Below are 23,567 nucleotides of genomic sequence, written 5' to 3'. Positions count from 1 at the left end.
TAACAGAGTCATGGATACCAGTTAGGTTCCTTGGAACACAAACCAATGCAATAATGCTTTAGTTATTAAATCACTTCTGCAACATATCAAAAACTATACTGTGCCATTTGTAAACTTTCACATCAAAAATTAACAGCAGTTACTTGAGTTACTTAGCCTTTCATAAGGGGAAAAAATAAGGGTTGAGGAATATGAATACCTCAGTGTTGGCCTTGACAACAGACTGGACTGGAGACACAACAGTGAAGAATCTATAAGAAGGAGCAGAGCAGACTGAGCTTCTTGAGGAAGCGAAGATCCTTCAAGGTTTGCAGCAAGATGCTGCAGATCTATCAGTCTGTTGTTGAGAGCGTCATCTCTTCTGCTGTCATCTGTTGAGGCAGCAGCATCAGAACCAGGGACCTAAAAAGGCTCAAGAGTCTGATAAAGAAGGCTGGTTCTGTTCTGGTTCTGTTCTGGGGACGACTGTGGAACCTCTGGAAATGATGATGCAAAGAAGGATTCTTCATAAAATCAAGAAAATTATGGACAATCTTGACCATGCTCTTCACGAGACTGTCTTGAGAGAACAGTGTCTTTAGTCAGAGTCTTCTTCAGAGTCCCTGTAATACAGACCTCTACAGTAGATTTTTCCTGGCATCAAAACTCTTTGAAGAATAACAACATTTAAATTCCCTTCGGGATCAATAAAGTATTTTTGATTCTGAATTGACTTTTCAAAATTATATTTTCACAATGTCATTCTTTAATTTATAGATGTCACATTTTCTAACTAAATATTTCCTAAACAAAATATTTTGCTTCAAGCTAACTATTTACCTTATAAAAAATTTTAGTTAGCAAGCTAATATTTAGTTTGAAACAAAATATTTAGTTTGCAGTTAAATGTTTAACTCCAAAGTGAATTCTTAGTTTGAAGCCTAATATTTAGTTTGAAAGCAATATTTTTATAGGGTCGAACTAAATTTTGGCTTGCTAGCTGGATATTTGGTTAGCAGGCTAAATATTGAGCTTAAGGCTAACTGATGTTTACCTTGCACAGAAAAGTGGGTAACACTTTATTTGAAGGGGTGTGCATAAGACTAACATGACACTGTCATAAACATTCATAAAGACTTCTTTATGGTCCTGCCAGGTGTTATGTCATGTTTATGACAGTGTTATGTCAGTTTTATGCACACCCCTTCAAATAAAGTGTTACCCATAGATTAGTTAGCCAGCTAAACATTTAGCCCCCAAACCGTTGGCTATCTAGCCTGTCATGAGGGAGAAAAATAGCGATTCATTTTTCAAAGTCATATTTTCACCATGTTATACATTTGAGAGTTTAAACTAAATATGTAATTAGTAAGCTAAGCTGCTAAATATTCTGTTTGGAGTTAAACATGTAGTGGCAAACTAAATATTATCTTCCTAACTACAATTTTTTTTATAAGGCAAATAGTTGGCTTGGAGCAAAATATTTTGACCTTGAAAAATGAGCCCTATTTCTTCCCCTTATGATAGGCTAAAAAACTCAAATTATCGCTGTAAAGTTTTGACTACACAACTTTACAAATGGCACACCAAAAAAAACAAAAAAACACCCATAATATAGTATTTTTCCACAGTGAAATCTGGTTGATTATGCTACTGCAGTAACAAGTCCAGATGTTAATGTTTTTTTTGTGCAGGATGCTGTATCCTTCAATAGTCTTTTTAAATTTTGTGTCTTTGTATTTCTTTCTTTCTTGAGAGAATAATCACATGCTTACAAAACAATTAGATTTTCCATTCAACCAAAACATTGTGTGCTTTCTTCTCCACTCTGCTGCGGATGGATGCTTGGCGTATCACACAGTAAACTCCACCTCCCTACTGCCCCTCCACCTTTAAATGAGGGAGAGAGTTTGGTTAGCAGAATCCTTCAGCTTGGTCCACCGGGGACTAAATTTCTTGGGTAGGGTGATAAGGCCTCATAAAGCATAGAATATTGCATAGGAAACAATCTATGGATGCCAGCCTCAGTTTCTGCCTTTCACTTCATATATTATTTCTGCATGTTTTTTTATATTTTGTAACCCCTTCTCTAATGTCTGGGACCTCACTTTATGTGTCACTTCTGTTTGTTCTTGCTTTGCCTTACCCTCTTTATGCTTTATTCTTTAGTTTTTTCATAGAAACTGTTCTTGTCACTTGTAATCCCCACCACATTGGACAAAAAAGTCAGGTACCCAGAAGGATTGGTTGATGTTAGACATAACTTAGTATGAGTGGCATATAGAAGACTCTGATGGGCCAACCACAGTTTGATGGACATGCACACCTTGCATATGTATAGAACAGATCTGAGCAACTAGAACGACATTAGAGAGCGTAACAATGACCAAAGAGCAAAATATTCTGTCTGAAAAACATCTAACCAATGAGGTCACCCTGTCTTTTTTCAGCCCAACTTGTATTAGGACAGTTCCAGCAGCTGTTTGCAACATGCTGTTGGAGAAAATAACAGCCTTTACTCTGATAGTACTATCGATATGCTTGTTCTGCCACCCTTTATACTGGGATAAAGGGTGGCAGAATAGAAGAGGTTATAAAATAGGTTATATTTATAACCTATATATATATATATATATATATATATATAAAATATAGTAACCACTGCAGTCACATGACCCTCAGTCAGTTTCACTGCATTTTTGCCATTCTGTCTGGGTACTTAGCTTTTTGTCACTAAGTGTGCAGCTCTCTTTATCAGTTTGTGAAATTGAAATGGTTGTTTGGCCACAGTGAACTGACTAGAGAGTTGTTTTGCTGCATTTTAGCACAGTTTATAATATGTATCAAAAATGTTTTGCTACATATTTTACTGAGTCAGCATGATCCATATAGTTTACAGTAGGAAAGCATTGCATTTAATGACAGATCCCTTGATGTATTCATCAGCAACAGTGTCAATTTAAAAAATAGGACTGCCAGGCCAAAGAACCATTTCACATGAAAATGAGCTCTTGCATTTTTAGTTTTATATTTGTGGTCTTTTCTTTCTAGATGCTGAAGGAATATTTCACTTTTGTATATATTTGGGCAGTGAAGTATCGTAACTGATCTTAATTCAGTTATATAAATGTGAACGTGTAAGAAGTACTTCAGCTAATATTGTAATAATATTCAGCTATTAAATATCTGCTTTGCATTCCAATAGAATTCATAAACAGTGACTTAAGGCAATGCCTATCAATAAAGCTCAGTGTAACTTTTGCACTTTGCTACATAGTTTAGCCAGTTTGACACTAATTTGAACATGTCAAAGAATTCTATAACAAATTACATCCCTGCTCTGAGATTTCTTGTATGTTGCACATATTTACCACTGCAATGGAATTTATGCAGTTTACTCTCAAATATTTCAGCAATGAACCCATTCCACTAGTCAGTCACTCCGTCTGCATTGATAAAACTTCAGTTACCTCAGCCTCACTGAGGCCGAAGCACCAAACATTTGCAGGCACGACGTTATCTTCCATCAGACCATAATCTGAGTGATATACTTTATCTTCCCTCATCTCCTCTAGTCCTGTGATTGTTGAAATCCCCCACTTTGCCTCACTCCGAGGAAAGGAGCGGGAGTTGGTGATCCTCAGAAGTGAGACAGGAGAGAGCTGGAAGGAGCATCAATGTGAATACACACCAGAGGAACTCAATCGGATTCTGAATGGCATGGATGAGGGTCAGTGTCTGGGTGCTAGAGACCTGAAACAAGCAGGAACAAAAATACAACTTAATCATACATATGGGGAGTTTGTGAAGGTCCAATAATCTGGGTTATTTAGCCTGTCGTAAGAAAAAGAAATGGGGGGTTCATTTTCCAAAATTAGAATTACACCATGCTATTCATTAATGTATAAATGTCACAATTTCAAACAAAATATTGAATTAAATTATTTAGTTTACAAACTAAATAGATCATAGGTTTGTATATATTTAATTTACAAACTAAATATTGGTTAACTAAAACTAAATATTTATTTAACAAGCTAAATATTTAGATTACAAAGTAAACATTTAGCTCCAAACTAAATGTTTAACTAAAGTAATTATTTAGCCTTAATTTAAATACTCAGCTAACATGCTAAATATTTAGTTTGAAGCTAAATATTTAGCTCTTAGCTAAATGTTGACCTCTAAAGCTGGTGAAATCATGGCGTCCATTAGTAAACGTCTGTGTTGCCAACAAAAGGGCTCATCCTCTATTTTAAGCTGAAATGTTGGATCTGATGAGAGAAGAAACAACAGAGACATGACATGAGCTACGACGGGAGCGAATCGGTCACCAGCAGGAGTTTATGCAGCTTTTATTTTGGTACTCCACTTCTGCGTATCGGCAAGTGACTTTGCATAATAGCTAAAGATTTAACTAAATATTTTGGTTGAAAATAAGGAAGCTTTAAACTAAATATTTAGGTTGAGGTTAAATATACTAGAGTTTAAAACAAAATATACAAAATATTTAATTAAAAACTACATTCATAGTCAAGAATATTTAAACACATTTAGTTCCAAAATAAATACTAGTTTGAAACTAAACATTTAGCTTGCTGACTAAATATTTAATTCAGTATTTACTTTCATTTATGAATGAATGAATAACATAGTAAATATATGACTTTGAAAAATAAACCCCCAATCTTTTCTGTTATAATAGGCTAAATAATCTAAATTATTGCTGTTAATTTTTAAGGGTTTAACTTTGCAAGCAGCACCTCATTCATAGAAGTCCTGACATGTCCTGTTTCACCTCCTGCCTTTAGAACTGGACCCTCCAGAGGAGCTGGAAAAGAAACGCCTTTGCAGAATTATTACAAAAGACTTCCCCCAGTATTTTGCAGTGGTGTCACGCATCAAGCAGGACAATAATTTGATTGGTCCTGAAGGAGGCATCCTAAGCAGTACTGTTGTGCCTCAAGTGCAGGCAGTTTTTCCAGAGGGGGCGCTCACCAAGAGGATTAGAGTTGGACTTCAGGTAACTCATTGAACCTGCAGTCACACTTTGCTACCAAACCACCTGGTTTTCTTCATTTTTTATCATCTTCTTTTACAGGCGCAGCCAGTGAATGTAAGTGTGGTGAGAAAGATCCTTGGAAACAAGGCCTCCTTCAGTCCCATTGTCACCCTGGAGCCTCGCAGGAGAAAGTTCCATAAACCCATTACCATGACCATCCCTGTCCCCAAGAGCAACTCTGACCCAAATCTTAATGGCTTTGGAGGGGACACGCCCACATTACGACTGCTCTGTAGCATAACTGGTCAGAAAATGCTCATGCATACTTTTGATAAACTAAGCAGTGCTAATTAAGACCCTTTCTTACTCTAAGCAAATAATTTTGTGTCAATGTTCAGGAGGAACAACACCTGCACAGTGGGAGGATATAACAGGGACAACACCATTAACATTTATTAATGATTGTGTCTCCTTCACCACCAACGTTTCTGCAAGGTAAGAATGTTGAGTCCTGTCTATGACAAGTTATTTGTTCAATTCTGTGTGTCCGAATTCCCACCATGTTGATTTCTGCTGCTTCTTATTTCAAGGTTCTGGTTGATAGACTGTCAACAAGTCCAGGAATCTGTCAACTTCTCCACTCAAGTGTATCGAGAGATCATCTGCGTTCCCTACATGGCCAAGTTTGTGATCTTTGCCAAGACCCATGACCCAATTGAGGCCCGGTTGCGCTGTTTTTGCATGACTGATGACAAGATTGATAAAACACTGGAACAGCAGGAGAACTTCACTGAGGTGGCTCGGAGCCGGGATGTAGAGGTGAGATCGAAGGTTGGACCTGGAATTTACCAAAGCATCTTACTGTGGGAAGCCATTGCAGACTACTGAGAAAATGAAGCCGACAAGATATCTTTATTTATTTAGTTTATGTTACATATTTGCTATGCTTTTTTATAGCCTCGGCACCACCAGTAACAAATGCATTTTTTTTTTCTTTTTACTTAAATTGACTTGTGAGAGGGTTTATAAGAAAGAAGGACTGGAATTAATCCATGGTCCATGGTGAACACCACAAGTCATCATTGGCACCTTCACATAGGCAGTAGATAAGTCAAATACAATAAAGAGCTGTATCCTGTCATCTTTCTATAATAATGGCTTTTTTGTCAAAAGTGATTTTTGGATCTGCCAAAGGATAACAGATGCAACTCCCCCCTCCCCCCAACTTTTGGCAAAAAAATGAGAGGCCATTTATTTTAGGAAGGTGATTTGGTGGGCTATTTACACACTCTACTGACTAATTTTGTCAGGTACTGGAAGGGAAACCTATATATGCAGACTGTTTTGGAAACCTGGTTCCACTCACCAAAAGTGGCCAACATCATCTGTTCAGCTTCTATGCCTTTAAGGAGAACAGGCTAGCACTCTTCATCAAAGTAAGAATGGTTCCTTGCTACATTACACCAGAACATAAAACTGTTTTTATGTCATTTACATGGTCTTATACATATTAAAGCATAAGCCAGTTCTGTGATCTGCTTGCTTATGTAGATCCGAGACAACACCCAGGAGCCATGTGGTCGACTGTCATTCATGAAGGAACCTAGGAACTACAGGTCACTTCACCAAAATGCCATATGCAACCTCAACATCACGCTTCCATCTTATAGCAAAGTAAGAACTCTACAAAAATTTATTCTCCATCTATGCATTCCTGTGTTAAAACTGGCATCCAATGAGCCAGTTTATTAATAATGTTGGATTTTGTCGCAATTTTTGCTGATAATATGGCAAAGGTTACATTATTATTTGATGTTCAACAGTGGTATGAAAACACAAATGACAATGATGACCTGAATAACTGTAGAACAGAAAAAATGCTATCCATCTCAACCTGGTCCTTTGTAAAAACATAAATCTTTGGTTAGATAATCAATAAATTAATAATAATCAATTATCTGTAAATGACCAGATTTCCCTTTGGTTCAGTTTCACTTGCCACATCCCACTCTGATTCATATCTGCCCTGTAGAATCAGCAGAACCTGCATGACGTCAGTTAAAACATCTGAAATGCCAACACATAATGCTCCATCGAAGGAAATACGGGAACCAATGGCATCTATCAGCCCAAAAGGGAGTAAAAATGGGAACCATCACTAAACGAGTCTTTACTTTAATATAAATACATGAACAAACCTTTATGTAACCTTTCAAATAAAATTGTCATGTTTATTAATATAAAATAAACAATAAGGTTGTAAACAGTGACATGTATAAAATGTTGAGTAACTATGCCCAAATTTTCATAAACATTAGCTTATATGTTGCACAAATCTAATGTTTCCAATCTCTGAAGTTTATTTCTCTGTATACAAAATCAATCTACTTAAGAGCAGCAATAATAATATTACTCAAGTAAAAGAAAAAAAGTATAATGCAGTAAAACTACTCATATAAGTACCAAAAAGTTCCTCATGTTAATGTAACCAGTTCTACCCACTTTTGAACTTAACAGCAAAATTAGTAGCCTATTTTTAACAAGCTTAGCATGATATATTGTCATGGATTAGTCATCATTTAGCTAACATTATCTGCATCCAAAAGCATTAGTTCGATTAGTGTATGAAAAAAACTGTGCAAAGTTCTTTGCTTTTTCTGCCATGATTCTAACACACATCCATTTCTGCACAGCAGCAGCAGCAGGTCTCCATCGCTGCCGCTCAGCTGTAAAACCGGACCGAGCGTCTTAGGGGTCATGTTCCATTTAAAGGCGACTCAGAAAAACTTATGGCATGTTAACAATGGATTAAACAGACGTAACAGCTGAGAAATGTGTGGGGAACATTCCCAGATTTCCCCGGGAAGTGTGGGAACCCCTGCTGTATCAAAACAAGACAGAAATAACAGAAGGTTGGCCCCTCTGAGGTAAAAATAAAAACAACAGCTTCCAGTCCAGGGGGGGCACAGCAGACTCTTTCCTGACCTAAAACTAACACAGAATTCCAAAAGCAGACCATCAAACTGACAGTCAAACACGGTGGTGGTGGTGTAATTGCTTGGGACTGCTTTGTTGCTTCAGCGAAAGAGAATGTCCAACAAACAGCTCAAGACCTTTAGCTTAATCAAACTTGAATTATGCAGCAGAACAATGATCCAAACCAGACCAGCAGGTCCCCTTCTGAATGGCATCAATAAACAAAAGGAAAGTTTTGGATTGGCATTTTTTCCCCTTAAAAAATTAAATCATAATTTAAAACCTGCTTTTTGTGTTTGATATAAAAACATTTAAGTATGATTTTTCAAAAATGCCAAAGCAGAAGAAATATGTAAGGGGTAAATGGTTTGTATGGCACTATATGTAAATTTGAACATACCAAGTGGCAAACAATCATTGCCAGCATTATTATATTACTGTTGCACCAGGCAACGCCATCTCTAGGTATGAAGACAGAGGGTTGTGAAAGTAATGGTGTGTTTGTAGTGCACTAGATCATGTCTAGTTCAGAGTCCAGACTTTGAACTAGACATGATCAGTGTTTTTATCCATGTCTGTCAGTTGAAGTTTGACAGATGTGACAGGCTGGCTGTGTTTGTTACTATATTGAGCATGCATTTCCACCTGTCTTTACTGTTCCTGTGTTTATATCTACACTCCCTTCTGCTTCCTGCTACTTTTTGCTCTCATAAGGACTCAGATTCAGACCAAGAGCATGAGGAACAGGTAAAAGCAGCCACTGCTTCCTCTTCCCCTTTCTTCCCAGTTGATCATCCGCTCCACTAGCTTGTTTGTGACATAGTTGATAAGATTAGAATTTATTTAAGATACATTAATGAATGTGATGTACAGTATCTGTTGAGTGTAGTTTTTACTAAGTAGTTGTGTTGGTGCTTTTTACACAGCCATGGTCATCTAAGCAAACTAACTGTAAGCCATTCTATGTGTTCTCTTTCAGACCGGCAGAACCTTTGAGAAATGTAAGCTATTCCTTTTATTTATTCTATTCTTAATGAAATTCTGGACACAAAACACATTTTATACTTATTAATGTGTAATGTCTAATTTAATCTCATTATTCTAACCAAAGCAATGGTGTGAGGAATATGTCCAATGTACATAAAAATAACTAAAAACATACATTAACACATCCAACCTGCTCTCGACTATTTCCTCATAATTCAAGTCTTTATGAACTCTTCATCAATTTTTCACTCCAATTCAAAGCCTTTCTCCACCCATCCCCATGTTGTCGTTCTGTTTCTCCTGAGGCTTAGCTACTTCTCTTGCCTTTTCTCCTAGTTTCACCTTTACGATTGTCATTAGTTGTCATTGTCATTAGTTTAACAATTTCACCTTCAATTTTGAACTTCAGAGTTCAAAATTGTTCATTTAATGGACAATTTTGACCAGAGAGAAGTATTTGTGATGGTATTTGTTCTTATGCAGGTCTAATAAAATATTCCCTCTGCAGCATTTGTCAATTAGAAGAAGGGCCCACGTGCATCTTGTTTTGTATAATTGTTTTAATAAGTTCAATATAAATAGGTAAAATTCTCCCAAAAACAATTTATGCTTTTAATGTAGTGCTTGCTGTAGCTGGTATTGTAGTAAATCAAGCAGCAGTTCTCCACCCAACCACCTCCCAAGCCTTGCCATCCAACACTAAAACATTTAAGTATTTAGTATAGTTAAAGCTCAAACCATAATTCATGTTACACGTGAAGCATACTTAATGCTCAGGAATTACATAGTGCTGCATGCATGTGCACATATTGACAGATGGAGGGTTTTTCTAAACGAACCACAAGCAAAATTGTGGTTTTGCTTGGTTTTGCATTTACACCCTTCCATGTCCTCACCCTTTGCACTTCCCTTTGTTTTGCATGGAAATAACTTGCCTAACATTACTTTGTGTGTTTCTATGTGTGTGTATGAATGTTTATTTCTATATCATTACTGAGAACTCATTTCTTCAGTTAGGTTTTTGTCTTTTTATTTAGAAGTCGCTCATTAATGTATTTTCTCGTGATTCTTTTAAACATTGTTGCAGATTTTTATATTCCTAAAGGATCAAGCATGTTTTAAGAATACATTGGTGCAGTTCATAGCTGTTTTAAAGTGCTTTATAATAAATTAACATTAACATGATAATCGTCATCAGTAGCATTTCACTGGCTTTCTTCAGCAGTCAATTGTTTTCTTTTTTTAAAAGCCATTTTGTCCATCATCACATGACATATGTCCTACTTCTGAGCAATCTTGAGATCCTTCAGCATCATTATGTCTTGTGTTGTCCATTTTTATGTTGTACATATTGACTGATAGGCTCTTCCTAATACTTGGCATATTTTGTTTTGCTTAATGGTCTGGTCTTGTGAGTGTGGGTGTGACAGCTTAAGCAAGTTATTTCCTGCTCATATCCTTTCTCATTGTTTTTTTTTTGTTTGTTTGTTTTGTTTTTGTTGGAATTAGCTCAATCATAATTTCCTGAAACATGAGAAAGTATAAGCCTAATTCCTCTGATACCTACTGTAGAACCCATTGTGAATATAATGTCCTATGATCCCTGCAGCCTGTTCCAATCTTATCCTGACCACCTTCTCCAATGTTTGTCTCCTTTCATTTGAATTTTTGCTTTTCTTTACTCCTTACTTGATCTTCTTCCAAATGGAAGATGAAGAGACGGAGACTTCAGTCCTGAAATCTGAGCTGATTCGAGAACCAGATCTTCTGTCCGACGTGTCAGAGATGAAACAGGATTTGATCAAAATGACTGCCATCTTGACCGCAGACTCGACAGAGAAATCCCCTTCCTTAGGAAGGTGTGGTCCAGAGAAGGGGACAGAGGAAGTTTCTGGAGAACCTTTAGAAATAATGGAAAAGGACTTGGAGAAAGTCAAGGAGGACCTTGAGAAAGTCAGTGAGATACTGAGAAGTGGAACATATGAGGGTGAGGTGGGAGAGGAGGCAGCTAACGCAACTAGAATAGCTGAAGAGTGGGTACTCCTCTCAGACACTGAAATAGAAGAGGCAAGAAAAATGGCTGCCCTAGGAGTTCAGGAGCCCATGTTGCGTGACAGTAAGGCTAAGAGAGGGGCTCCTAGACCAAAAGCCATCAAGAGCAGTGGTGACCTTAAAGAATACCTCCTGGATGCACCAGTGAGTGCCAAAGTAAAGACTAAAAAGGATACAGGTGTCCAAGAAAAATTCACTGATGTTGTACTACGGAAAAGTGCAAGACCGTCCGCTCAAGTCAAATCCCATGAAAGAAGCATAACTGGTGATGTTAAAAAACCAGTTAGAAGGAAGGGGAAAGATCAGGAGCAGGCAGAGGGATTAACAGAGGCAGGAGCTCTTCTTAGCGTACCAACAGCTCCCGCTTCTGCATCACCTGTGTCCCCAGTTATTGAAGAAACCCCTATAGGATCAATAAAGGACAAAGTCAAAGCCTTACAACAAAAAGTTGAGGCTGAGCAAAAGAGCCAAAAAGCCACTGGAAGCAAACCCTCCCATTTGCCTTTTATAAGTAAATCATCACCAAAAGCCAAAGAATCATCTAAATCCAAACTTTCTAAATCCCCAAAAGCTGAATCAGAAAAGCTTGAGGAAACAATGTCAGTTAAAGAACTGATGCAAGCATTCCAGACAGGACAGGATCCCTCAAAGAGAAAGTCTGGGTTATTTGAGGTTAAAACAGCTACATCAAGATTAGAAAAAGCCACACCATCTCATTCTGTTCAATCAAAATCTATGACGAAAGCAATGACCTCACATGCCTCACAAGGTCAAGAAGTACTGTTGGATCCCAAAAATGCCATAAAACAGACCACTTTGCAGGAAAAATATAAAGAAATCAAATCTAGCACTCACTCAGAACCATCTGAAACACTGGACTTTGGAAATGGTGGTGTTGACAATAGCTCTGACAACTGTAAGCATGAGGGTGTGGCCAAATCACTAAGTGGCAGTTCTGGAGATCACCTTAACTCAAAGGACCGTTACAAACATGAGGGACTGACCAGTTCAGGCACAAGCCCTGAGAGTCCGTCTGGACTACAGTCAACTACAACATTGTCATCAACTTCCACAAAAGTTAAAGACCTTACAGACAAGGACAAGTCTGGAGACTCTGGTGTAGGGACTTCTGGTGACCAGGTATCTACAGAATTGACACTCCGTGTCTCTTCCAGCGAGGCTGCAGATGACCACACAACAAGTGAGTCAATGTCTGTTAGGAGGGCTGAATCTAAGCCAACTAGACCACAAAACCTTATTAAGAGAGTTTCAGAAACTGTAGAAACATTTCTCAGTGATGATGATAGCCCTGATGATGAGATAGTATTGCCATTAGTTGGTTCTCCAGTCTCTAGATCCCCATGTAAGTATGATGAAAGCTTTGACCTACCATTAAAGCAAGAATCGGATGCCCTCAGTCCATTAGCTGATGACTCTTTGACAATAAGCCACAGAGACTCTCTAGAGGGTAGCCCTCTGATTGAAGAAAATTCTTCCCATAAATCCCCAGACTCTATTGAGCCCAGTCCAACCACAGAATCATCCCCTCGTGATTCCCTGGAGAGCAGTCCTGTACAGCAAAAAAGCCACCCATCATTCCTACCAGTACGCAATGCTAATAAATCGTCTAACCACACATCACCCTCTAAGGCCAAAGACCTCCCCCAAGATGTTTTTCATGTTAGGCTGCTTGGAGACCCTGAACCTAGTGCTGATGATGACAGTTGTGAGCAGACATCTCAGATGACAAGTTCGGGTAAGAGTCTCCTCTCCCCTGATACACCTAGTTCTGAAGAGGTAAGTTATGAGGTAAACCCCAGACTCCTTGATAATGCATTCCTGTGCATTTCATTCAATCCGGCTGCTATCCCTGAAGACCCAGCAGAGGATGATGCAACATACAACTATGAAGCTAAGAAAAAAATCACTCCAGAGGAGGAAATGTTTAAGATGGCTACCAAAATAAAAACATTTAATCAAATGGAACAAGACCCAAAGAGCAACAGGAGGTTTAGCAAAGATCTGTTTTTCTCAGGAGATGACAAGACAGGGGATAACAGTTGTGAAACATTACAGCCCAGCCGTGAAAAGCTTTCGCAAAGTGAATGTCAACTCAATAGACACACAGAAGATTCAAAAATAGCTAATTTTATTGGTCCAGATATTAAAGTACAACCTCCCTCTCCTTTTTCAGCAGGTGTGCATGATGGAACCCAGAGCAAAGAGGTCAAGAATACATCAGCCACTGTCACTTCAGAGGGATCTCATTCTGTCTCAGACCAGCATCATTCAAAATCCAATCTGAAAACTTCATGGGAAGAAGTCCCATCATCTACTAAAGCTGTTAACCATGTTTGTAACACATCAGCAACTTCAAGCATTGAAAACAGGACAGATGAACAAAAACGGGAGAGTTTGAAAAGGTCAAGTGATAATGTAGATAATAGAGGTCATATGTTAGATGTTAGCAAGGTACAGACAGGTATGCAAAAACCAAATTGCAATGTAACAGATGAGGTGAAAGAGGATAGATGGGGTCATGCAGGAGGACCAAAAGCTGGGCTTTGTCCTGAAGTTGCTACAAGTCAAACAAAATATGAGGTCTTTATCTACAATGATGGTGAAGAAGATAATGAGGCATCAAATCTTCCTAGAACTGAATCAAAAGGAGTAACTGCAAGAGTGGAGACTGAGTCATGGTCTGCCATGCGAGAAGATGATGTCACTTTTGCAGCACGTGTAAAAGACGAAGAACAGAAGATCCTGAATCTGGTGATGGACCGTCAGTCTGTGCAAGCAACTCCAGATACCACACCTGGTAGAACACCAACAGAAGAGAGCACTCCTACAAGTGAGCCCAACCCTTTTCTTTTCCAGGAAGGGAAGCTCTTTGAAATGACACGGAGTGGTGCGATTGATATGACTAAGAGAAGCTATGAGGAGGAGGGGGGTGGCTTTGCTTTTTTTCAGATAGGTGACCAGTTTTTAGAGGAGCCTACCGTAAATGAGCCCAGGCAAGAAAATAGATCACCTGGAGAATCAGCAGTAGGTCTCAATTTAACACTGGAGCTTAAAATTGGGGAAGATGTAATACTAAAAGATATTACTGATTCACAGCTTCAGTCCCCATCTGAGGGAGATCAGTTAGGCTGTAAAGCTGATACATCTAAGTCTAAAATCCCTAAAATGGGCATTTCAGCTTCTACCAAAACTTCAAAGAAAGATCTGGTATGCCCTGAACCTCTTGAGACTAAAACAGAAAACAACATAAGTGAAGGATCATTAGATTTAGAAACAACTGAACAACCAATAACAAATGTACAGACTGCAGAAACTACTGTAACTAGATCGGTTTACTCTGAGCAAGGCCAAGAGTCCTCTGATTCCTCCCCAGAAGAAACAAAGTCAGTGGTAGAAGCCCACAAAACAACAGGCAAGCAGCCACTTAAAGGTGCTTCCCAAAATGGTAAAAAGATACAAAGCACAGCCAAAGCACAAGCTAGGTCTGTTCCACAGAGTCGAGCAAAGTCTATAATTCCCTCACCCTCTCATGTATCAACCCCCCCAACAGCTGTTAAAAAAGACACCTACTTTACTTTAGACTCTAAATCCAGGATACCTATCAAGGCTAGCTCTGCCAAACCTGATTCTCATGCCAAACATGTGGAATCCGCTCAAGAGAAAAAGCTTAAAGTTCCTGTAAAAAAGGGTACTAGGAGAAAATCTGAGACAGATGCAGGTCCTTCTGTGGATTTTAAAACTAAGACACAATCTTCTAAAGCCAAAAGCTTCTGTGAGGGGGAGTCTACCAGATCACCTATTAAAAAGGAGCAGGATTGTCCCGTGAGCGTTGAGTCTGCAAGATCTAAAGGTTTTCAGTCCAGGTTGCCAGTCCGTGGAAAAACTACTCATTCATCTCATTCAACAACATCCACTAAACCAAAAAGCAAACTACAGAAACAGACTATTGAGTTCTTTGAAGAGATCAGTGATGAAGCAGCAAAAGTCGTGGCAAGGTTGGCACAGGCTGAGACAGATAAAGATGAAGAAGCTGTGACTGCTCTCTCAGATGACGAGAGCAGTCTTATTGATCCATCCATTATTGAAAGAGAACCTTTCCCAGATCTGCGGTTCCCACCCTCAGGAGACGTCTTTCCCATTAGACCACTGTGGGACGACCCTGTTGAGACACAGATGCAGCGAATTCCAGATGATAAAGTCCAAAGTCAAGGTATCCCCCAGTTACAGGGGCTATTCTCTATCTCTTCTACCTCATTAGTGCTCTAGCTGTAAAGGTGCTGCCTCTCTGTCTCTTGTAGTTTTGTCCCGTTGTAGCTGAAGATCCCTTGTTGCTGTGTTACTGGAGATCTATTGTCTATGTATTGCCATCTCTCTTTCCTTCTATGTATTTTGAACATCTCAAGACTGATCTAAAGGCTTTATAAAACCACTGAAAAATATTTTACTTACTAGAAAATTGGAAACAAACATTAAGTTCATTTTTTGAAAAAAAAAAAAAAAAAAAAAAAGATTTCTATAAAGCACTTAGGAAGCCAAACTGGTAACTTGAATTAAAAAAAGAAAGCCAGTGAACCCTTTTTAGATCATGTTTGTTAATGTAATTTATCTTGTGACTTTGACCGTTCATGAATGTCTGGTGATGTTTGCAGTAGATCCACAGGATGAAGCAGAAAGAAATGAGCAACGGTTGGCCATTATAGCTGATCACCTGGGCTTCAGTTGGACGGGTGAGTCACACTATATAGCACACGTCAAGCTAAAACTTTCAAAATGTATATTCTTTCTTATTAAAAGAAAATCTGGATGCTTTGTTCTTGGAACCACAGATTGAATTTAACTTATCTTCTTCCCTACCAACAGAGTTAGCACGAGAATTGGACTTCAGTGAGGAGAAAATCAACCTGATAAGAACTGAAAACCCAAACTCTCTGCAAGATCAAAGCCATGCCCTTCTGAACCTTTGGACTGTGACAGAAGGACACAGTACCTCAGGTCAATATTTTCAGCACTGAGCTGAAACCAGATGAACTGTATAAAAAGGCACTTTGTCATTGTTTTGTTTGCTAAAATTCTAGCCCTAACCCCTTGTGTGATATGTAAAGTAGTCCAGATATCAGGAAGAATACTGTGGATCTCTTAAAGTCTGGTGCATCTTTCAGTCCGATTTCAAGAAACCTCAAGAGCAGTCCAAATTTATCTGTTGAATTACATTATTGCACTTCACGAAATAGATGGTTTCATGAAGGAACCTCTCAAGATATTGGGGAAGTTTAAGCTTGACATCAAAGTCAGCATTTCAAAGGCCAGGAGGAATGGGTTGGATTTCCGGCTATTCAGTTATGAGCAACTTATGATAGGGCATCCAAAACATTTGGCCCAATTCATACCACTTAAAAAGTTAATTCTACCAAAGACTAAGTAACTATATAGGGTTAGTGTGTTGGAGGTGTTGCCTTAAATACACCCTTTCCACTGATTTTGAATTAATCTCTCTCAAGCTTAAAAGAATATCCAGTTGTGTCTTTTCGTACAGTATATGTATATACCAGGCTGAAAGTTTATTTTGCCTAGCAGCATTGCACTGAGAAGCGTGATGCATCTTCAGGCCTTTAAATTTGCACCATTTTGAACCTTAAGTAAAATTTTAACAGTCAAAACTGATGACCTGAAATTTCAGTCAAAATACAAAAGTGATGCACTGAAAGGTTTATGGAGAACAGGAGCCCACCAAAAACACGGTGGCAGTTGGCGGTCCTGGATTGCACCACCAACATTCTGGTCATGATTTTTCTACAGACTCGTTGACACTTCATAGTAACAGCATGAGCAGAGGGAACTTTGGCTTCAAACCAAACACCAGCTGGAATCCCTGGACGATGTATAGGGGTGAAAGACTAGTGGGGCTAGTCTCGTAGTGTGTTCCACCCACGCTAAGTTGTGCGACCACCTGGAACAGGTGCATAACATGAGCCTGATTACACAGCAGCGTGCAGGTGGATCAGATGAGTTTGATTGCAGAAGGAGTTATTACATTTTTAAAGGAAACAATATTGTGTATAAGAATTTAGGTTAGGTTAAAAAAGGAAAATACTCTGGCCCACACTGAAGCACAGTAGATGGCGATAATGCATCTTAACGTTGGATGTCACCCGCCATTAAGACCAAGAAGAAGATGAGCTTAATTGTAGAGAGGGAGCGCTGAGGAGGAAAACCGAGAAGGCAGACGGGCCAGAATCATAACAGTAATGTTTGAAACCATCTTATTAGTCGTAGTTTTCTTCAAGCTTTTGTAAACAATTGTACGTTCAAACACATCTACATACATAAATTAACTCCACCACCACTAGCTCAGGATGTTGGAGGGAATTTTCTTGGAAGAATATTGTTAGGTTTTTCATTACCCCCAAAAGAACATTTTCTCAGTCCGGCAGAGCTGAATCTGGGCTTTGTTGGAGACGATGTAATAATGTGATGGCTGACCACTTTCATATTTTCTGGGACTGCCCATTGATTTATTCCTATTGGTCAAAGGTATCCAAAGAGATAAGTGTAATTCTTGGTTTTGAAATTGAACACAACTTTAAAACTATATATTTAAGTAATCTACCAAAAGAACTCAACACTCAGGATAAGTACCTGTTGAAAATACTACTGATGGCAGGGAAAAAATCAATTACAAGAAAATGGCTTAGTAGGACCTCACTGACATTGAGAGACTGGTCAGCGATCGTTGAAGAAATTTGGGAATTGGAAATGCTCACCTTCTGCATAAGACTTCAGGAAAACAAAATTAAAAAATATTGGTTGAAATGATTAACATATAGGAACTCGAGAGTAAATTGAGCACGATTATTTCATCATCAGGTGTGATAAGAGGGGTCAGGTGTTGAGTAGCCTGGCAGGATTTGGTAAATATGGAAAGAAACTCCCACCTGTCTGACTCTTCACAGAACTTTACATACACTGTAACCCGTTTATCAGTTATCTGTCATTTTAGTTTTATCTTTTTGTATGTTGTAGCCGTCTCCCTCCCTTGGTGACCTCTGTTTTTTTTGAGTGCCGTGTATTGTCCTGGTTGTGATATTTTATTTATTTGTATTTTATTTGTATCTTTTCCTTCTTGTTATTGTTATGGCTTGCCCTGTATAAAAATCTCTTTAAAAATAAAGTAAAAAAAAACAAACAAACAAACAAAAAACACATCTACATACACTTTGTATGTACTTTTTAGACTTCTATTTTAATTCTAATAATTATCTCTCACTGTTTTGGCATGTGGCAAGTACAAATTATTTTGGTAATTGTAACTGATCTGAAACAGAAAAATCTTTTTCTGATTGAATGTCTGAGGAAAATAGTTCTGTGTAGTTTTACACAGTAGGTGTAAATATCTTGTTTCAACTGAATAGGAAAGATCCAAATTTCTTCTTTTTCAGAGTTATTTTATTTTTGAATTGTCTTTTTTTTGGTGTTTCAGCAGAATCAACACTTATAAAGAGGTTGACAAAGATCAACCGGATGGACATTGTTCATCTTATTGAAACCAAGATAAACAAATCTGCTGAAGAGGAGACATCTTCACATACCTACGCAGAGATTGAACAAACCCTCATGCTGGACCACAGCGAAGGTGTGAAAAGTTGCAATATTTTTTTCTTTATTTCATACAGACTAGTGATTTCAATGTTATAAAACTGGTTGTGTAGCTTTTTAATATTTAAACAAACAGGCTTTTGTGTTTCATCCTCACCCAAATGCTCCAACAGGTTTTGGCACCATTCATGAAGATATTGACTGTCCAAGGTCAGGCAGATGTGAAGAAGCTGCTGGCAGAAGCCCAGTTTTAGTTCAAGAAGTTCCTGTGGTATCAGCAGAGGAGCTATCTACTAGTTTATCATCGCTTCATGAAACATCAGGACGATTTGAGGCAGGTCCTGTGGCTACAGAATTCATGAGAAAAGGCCAGAGAGAAAAACTACAAAGAGAGTTGGAAACAACAAAGTAAGTTGAAATTTTGTGAATTAACAAAGGTGCAAGGCCTTCAGAGGCCCCATAACTGCTAATTTTAACATAGACCACATTTATAGATGTGTAACATTTGTTAATTGAAAATATGCCTGCTGCTAAATTGGATTTAATGGTTTCAGCATACATAAAATATTTTTAATTAACATTTAAATTTTGTATTTTAACTAGTGGGCAAGTTTACTTTGTAAAAGTTCAAAGAACAATCTTCATAGTTAGATTGCTGTTACCATAGCTACAACCTGATGCTGTCAGTTTGAACTTTAAGTTTCAAGTCTATTTGTTCACAGATACATCTCAGTAAAATACAATTATCACTGATTGCTTTTAAGGTTGGCCAATTAAACAAAGCTCCTGTCGTATATTTATCCAAATCCATGGTGAAATGCTGTTCGTGGTGCTGATGGGGCCCCTAAATCAAATTCTGCACAAAGCCTCATTCAACCTTGGATCGGCCCTGCATGATGAGCTAGATCTGCTGCACTGCAGCGACAGCGTCTCTGCATCCATGTGTAACATATACATTCAGGAAAATTAGAATGATTAAGTAAATAATCAAAGTTAAATCAAATCAGAATAATTCTTAGATTAGGTTGGACTGCTGGAGGAAGTGGGAATTTGTAAACACACAGACAACCAAATGGTCCAAAACTAGTGAAATGTAATATTTACAATATATACATACAGGTTATTCAAAACAGTTGAAGTCCAGAATGTTTTCCTTTGTCAAGGAGTTCAACCAATTTCTTGCTGGGGATGAATGAAATAATGAAAAACAAAAAGATAATCCAGTTCCCTTCTTTGTGGTCCAGTCCAGAGTGAAGATTGTTGGAAGAAGTTGATAGGATGTGATGTTTCTGTGATCCGCTGTTTGGGTTAGCTCGCCAGTCTGGACGCTATGGTAACCAGACGATCTAGAACTGAACCTAGATCCAGAATCCTGGAATGGGAATCTGAAACAGTACCTGGCCTGTATAAAACAGGCCTGAATGATCAATTCCACATGTACACGTCTTTCCAATTACTGCAGTAAAATGAGTTTACATTACATTAGTTAAACTCATGCAAATACTCATTCAGTTCTCTTTACACAATGATAGTATTTTATAATTCAAAGAATTTCAGTTTAAATGTTTCATCCAAGTGATGAAACATACTTCAGATCAGTGTTCATATTGTAACCTCCGTTGAAGGCTCAATGAAGACACACACGGAGTCGTATAGTCAGAACATTCACACTTTTAATGGCGGAACACACAGGTCTTTTCATTCGGACAGATGGCCTTTTCGCTCACGGTTCGGCCCTCTTCTCTGCCGCTAAGCCTCATGGGAAAAACACATAACATAACAGCACCCTTTAACCGCTACATTCCCCCCCCCCTCAGACGGTTAGCTGTCCCCAGCAACCAGGAATGCCTATGTGAAATGAACCACAACATTGAACAACAACAGAACTTTTAGTCCATTATGGATTAACTATAAAGTCTCTAAACCGCGCAGGAAGGCGCCGTTGTCTGGGGTTAGCGCGCCGGGACTCACCCTGGACAACTTGAGGCGTAGGAGAAACCACTGGCGGGGGGTCCGTCTCCAGCTCGCCAACCGCAGGCTTGCCTGGCTGGTATGGGGCCAAGCGGTCCCGGTGAAGAACCACCAGCCGGCCCCTCTTGCGCAGCCGCACCCGGTACACCACATCAGAAAGTCTGTGAATCACCACAGATGGCCCAGCCCACTGACTGGTGAGCTTTGGGGACAGTCCTTTTTTCAAAACACCCAAACCTTGTCCCCAGGCTCGAAGTTCTTCCCCTGGCAGCGCGAATCATAGGCTCGCTTCTGCTTGAGTCCGGCTGCAGTTTGGCACTCCCGAGCCAGTTCATGAGCAACCCGTAGATGCTGCTTTAAATCACAGATGTAGCTCAGCCCTGACCCAACAGGTTGCTCCGTTCCGGGGGGTGGTCCAAACACCAAGTCCACTGGGGTGCGTAGTTCATGGCCAAACATCAGCAAGGCAGGGGTGCAGTGAGTGGACTCCTGGACCGCTGTCCAGTAAGCCCACAAGATGACAGGCAGGTGTAGATCCCAGTCATGTTGCTGTTTATTCACCAGAATAGCCAGCTGGGTGGACCAGGTCCGGTTGAACCGCTCAACCAGCCCATCGCTTTGAGTGGTTCGTGTCTTCTTGATGCCAAGCCTCCGGCAGACCTCACCAAACACCTCCGCCTCAAAGTTCCGGCCCTGATCACTGTGCAGCTCCTCGGGAGCACCGAACCGACAGAGCATCTCACTCACCAGTCTTTCAGCCGTGGTGGCAGCGCTCTGGTCGGGGATGGCATATGCCTCCGGCCACTTAGTGAAATAGTCCATGGCAACTAGGATGTAGCGGTTCCCTCTTTCCGTCACAGGAAGTGGGCCCAGTACATCCACACCCACTCGTTCCATTGGAGCACCCACCTCGTACTGCTGCAAGGGGGCATGTGAGCGCTGGGTTGGCCCTTTCTTTGCTGTGCAAGCATCACAACAATGGACATGGAGCTCCACATCTTGGCGGCAGCCGGGCCAATGGAATCTCGACCGGAGACATTGCAGCGTCTTAGCGACTCCAAAGTGACCTGCCCCCACAGAGCCATGGACCATCTGGAGCACCTTGGCCCGCAACTGTTTGGGCACCAGCAATTGAAGAACGTCATGCTGTGCTGCTGGAGCTTGCCACTGTCGATAAAGGAGCCCACTGCGGCAGCAAATGGTGAACCACTGGGAGTACAGTGCCTTAGTCTCTGGATCTAGAGCTGCTATCACCTCCCATGTGGGCCGCTGGCCAGCCTCCACCCACTGCTTGATCCGAGCAAGGACAGGGTCCTGATCTTGTTCCTCCTGGAGTTGTTCGGCCCCCATAACTTCCACACCATCCACAGACCCTTCGGTCACCCTGAAACACCTAGGAGTTTGTGGGTTTTTGCTGACGACTTGTAGAGCCACGGTCTGGGGGCCCATTGACCCACATCCTTCCACCTGTTGACACTGCTTACAGTCAATTCCTATTGCACACAGCCGGCAGGACAGGGCATCAGCATTGCCATGAAGCCGACCAGCCCGGTGAACGATTTGGAAGTTGTAATCCTGCAGTGCCTCTAACCACCGTGCTAGTTGCCCCTCTGGCTCTTTGAAATTCAGCAACCAGGTCAGGGATGCATGGTCAGTGCGAAGAAGAAACTTCCTCCCATAGAGGTAGTGGCAGAAGTGTCAAACCCCCTGGACAACAGCCAGCAGCTCCCGCCGGGTGACACAATAGTTCCTTTCTGCCCGGCTGAGGGTGCGGCTGTAATAAGCAACAACCCGTTCTCCTGTCTCTCCCCCTTGCGAGAGCACTGCTCCAATGCCTCTATCACTGGCATCAATATCCAGAATGAAGGGTTGGTTTGGGTCAGGATACTGCAGTACTGGGGCCCCCACCAGTGCCATCCTGAGTGCAGAGAAGGCAGCACAGTCTTCATCCCAGTGGAATGTTTGTCCCTTTTGGGTCAGCCGATGTAGGGGGCTGGCGAGAGTGGCAAAGTCCTTCACAAATCTCCGGTAATAGGAGGCTAGCCCCAAGAAGCTACGCAGCTCCTTAGTGTCCCGAGGCTCTGGCCAATTCCTCACTGTACTGACCTTGTCCGGGTCTGTGGATACTCTGGCTGCACTGATGACGTGGCCCACAAAGGTGGTCTCTCTCCAGAGCAGGTAACACTTCCGTGGGTGAAGTCGCAGGTTAGCCTGGCGAATGGCATCAAACACTTCCTGGAGGTTGGCCAGGGCAGCCTCAAAACTGTCTGCGTGCACCAGAAGGTCATCCAGGTAGACCACACAGCGGCTTCGTGGAATATGGGCCAACACCCTTTCCATGAGGCGTTCAAAGGTAGCTGGAGCATTGCAGAGACCAAAAGGCATCACCTTAAATTGCCACAGTCCCTGCCCAATGGTGAATGCTGTCTTTGGGCAAGCTTCTGGAGACAGTTCCACTTGCCAATAGCCGCTGCGAAGGTCGAGGGAACTGAACCAACTGGACCCAGCAATGTAGTCCAGCGTATCGTCAATGCGTGGGAGGGGGTAGGAGTCCTTGCAGGTGTTTTCATTCAGTCGTCGGTAGTCAACACAGAACCGCCAGTCTTTGTCTTTCTTTCCCACCAGCACTACCGGTGCGGCCCAAGGGCTATTGGAGGGCTCTATGACATCAGCCTTTAGCATCTCTTCGATCTTCTTCTCTGCCACGGCCCGCCTTGAAAAAGGCAGACGGTGGGGCCGTAGACGGATGGGTCTCATTTCTCCAGTGTCGATGTCGTGCTGTACCAGATTAGTGCGAGTACACTCCTCATCCTTAGCAGCAAAAATGTCAATGTAGGCCTCCAGCAGGTCCTGTAATCGTTCACTCTGCTCCTGACCCAGTCCTCCACAGCTCCGCAGGCACAGCTCCCGTACAGCCTGCCTTGTCTCCTCTGATGGCAGTTCTGCATGTGCCTCCTCCGTCCCCACCAAGTCATCCAGTGGTCTT

General features: G+C 40.7%; 1 protein-coding gene across 15 annotated transcripts in view; it reads left to right on the top strand.

The window, feature by feature from the left end:
* The window catches only part of LOC103129595 (ankyrin-2-like), a 200,855-nt gene that overhangs the window by 150,621 nt on the left and 26,667 nt on the right, over positions 1–23,567 (top strand). For 10 of the 15 annotated variants that reach the window (XM_016665234.1, XM_016665238.1, XM_016665236.1 and 7 more), the window contains 15 exons: positions 1,841–1,939; positions 3,555–3,709; positions 4,791–5,002; positions 5,081–5,285; positions 5,380–5,476; positions 5,572–5,800; positions 6,292–6,417; positions 6,533–6,655; positions 8,672–8,704; positions 8,937–8,958; positions 10,656–15,227; positions 15,667–15,744; positions 15,878–16,009; positions 18,495–18,647; positions 18,784–19,018. In XM_016665234.1, coding sequence (XP_016520720.1) covers positions 1,841–1,939; positions 3,555–3,709; positions 4,791–5,002; positions 5,081–5,285; positions 5,380–5,476; positions 5,572–5,800; positions 6,292–6,417; positions 6,533–6,655; positions 8,672–8,704; positions 8,937–8,958; positions 10,656–15,227; positions 15,667–15,744; positions 15,878–16,009; positions 18,495–18,647; positions 18,784–19,018 — 6,471 coding nt within the window. The remainder of the gene's footprint in view (positions 1–1,840; positions 1,940–3,554; positions 3,710–4,790; positions 5,003–5,080; positions 5,286–5,379; positions 5,477–5,571; positions 5,801–6,291; positions 6,418–6,532; positions 6,656–8,671; positions 8,705–8,936; positions 8,959–10,655; positions 15,228–15,666; positions 15,745–15,877; positions 16,010–18,494; positions 18,648–18,783; positions 19,019–23,567) is intronic. The other 5 variants (XM_016665243.1, XM_016665240.1, XM_016665239.1 and 2 more) reach the window with 2 other exon arrangements.

This window comes from Poecilia formosa, unplaced genomic scaffold (assembly GCF_000485575.1).
Source record: "Poecilia formosa unplaced genomic scaffold, Poecilia_formosa-5.1.2 Scaffold558, whole genome shotgun sequence".
Taxonomy (NCBI): Eukaryota; Metazoa; Chordata; class Actinopteri; order Cyprinodontiformes; family Poeciliidae; genus Poecilia; species Poecilia formosa.
Note: the sequence above shows the minus strand (reverse complement) of the source record. Positions and strands in the feature narration are given on the sequence as shown.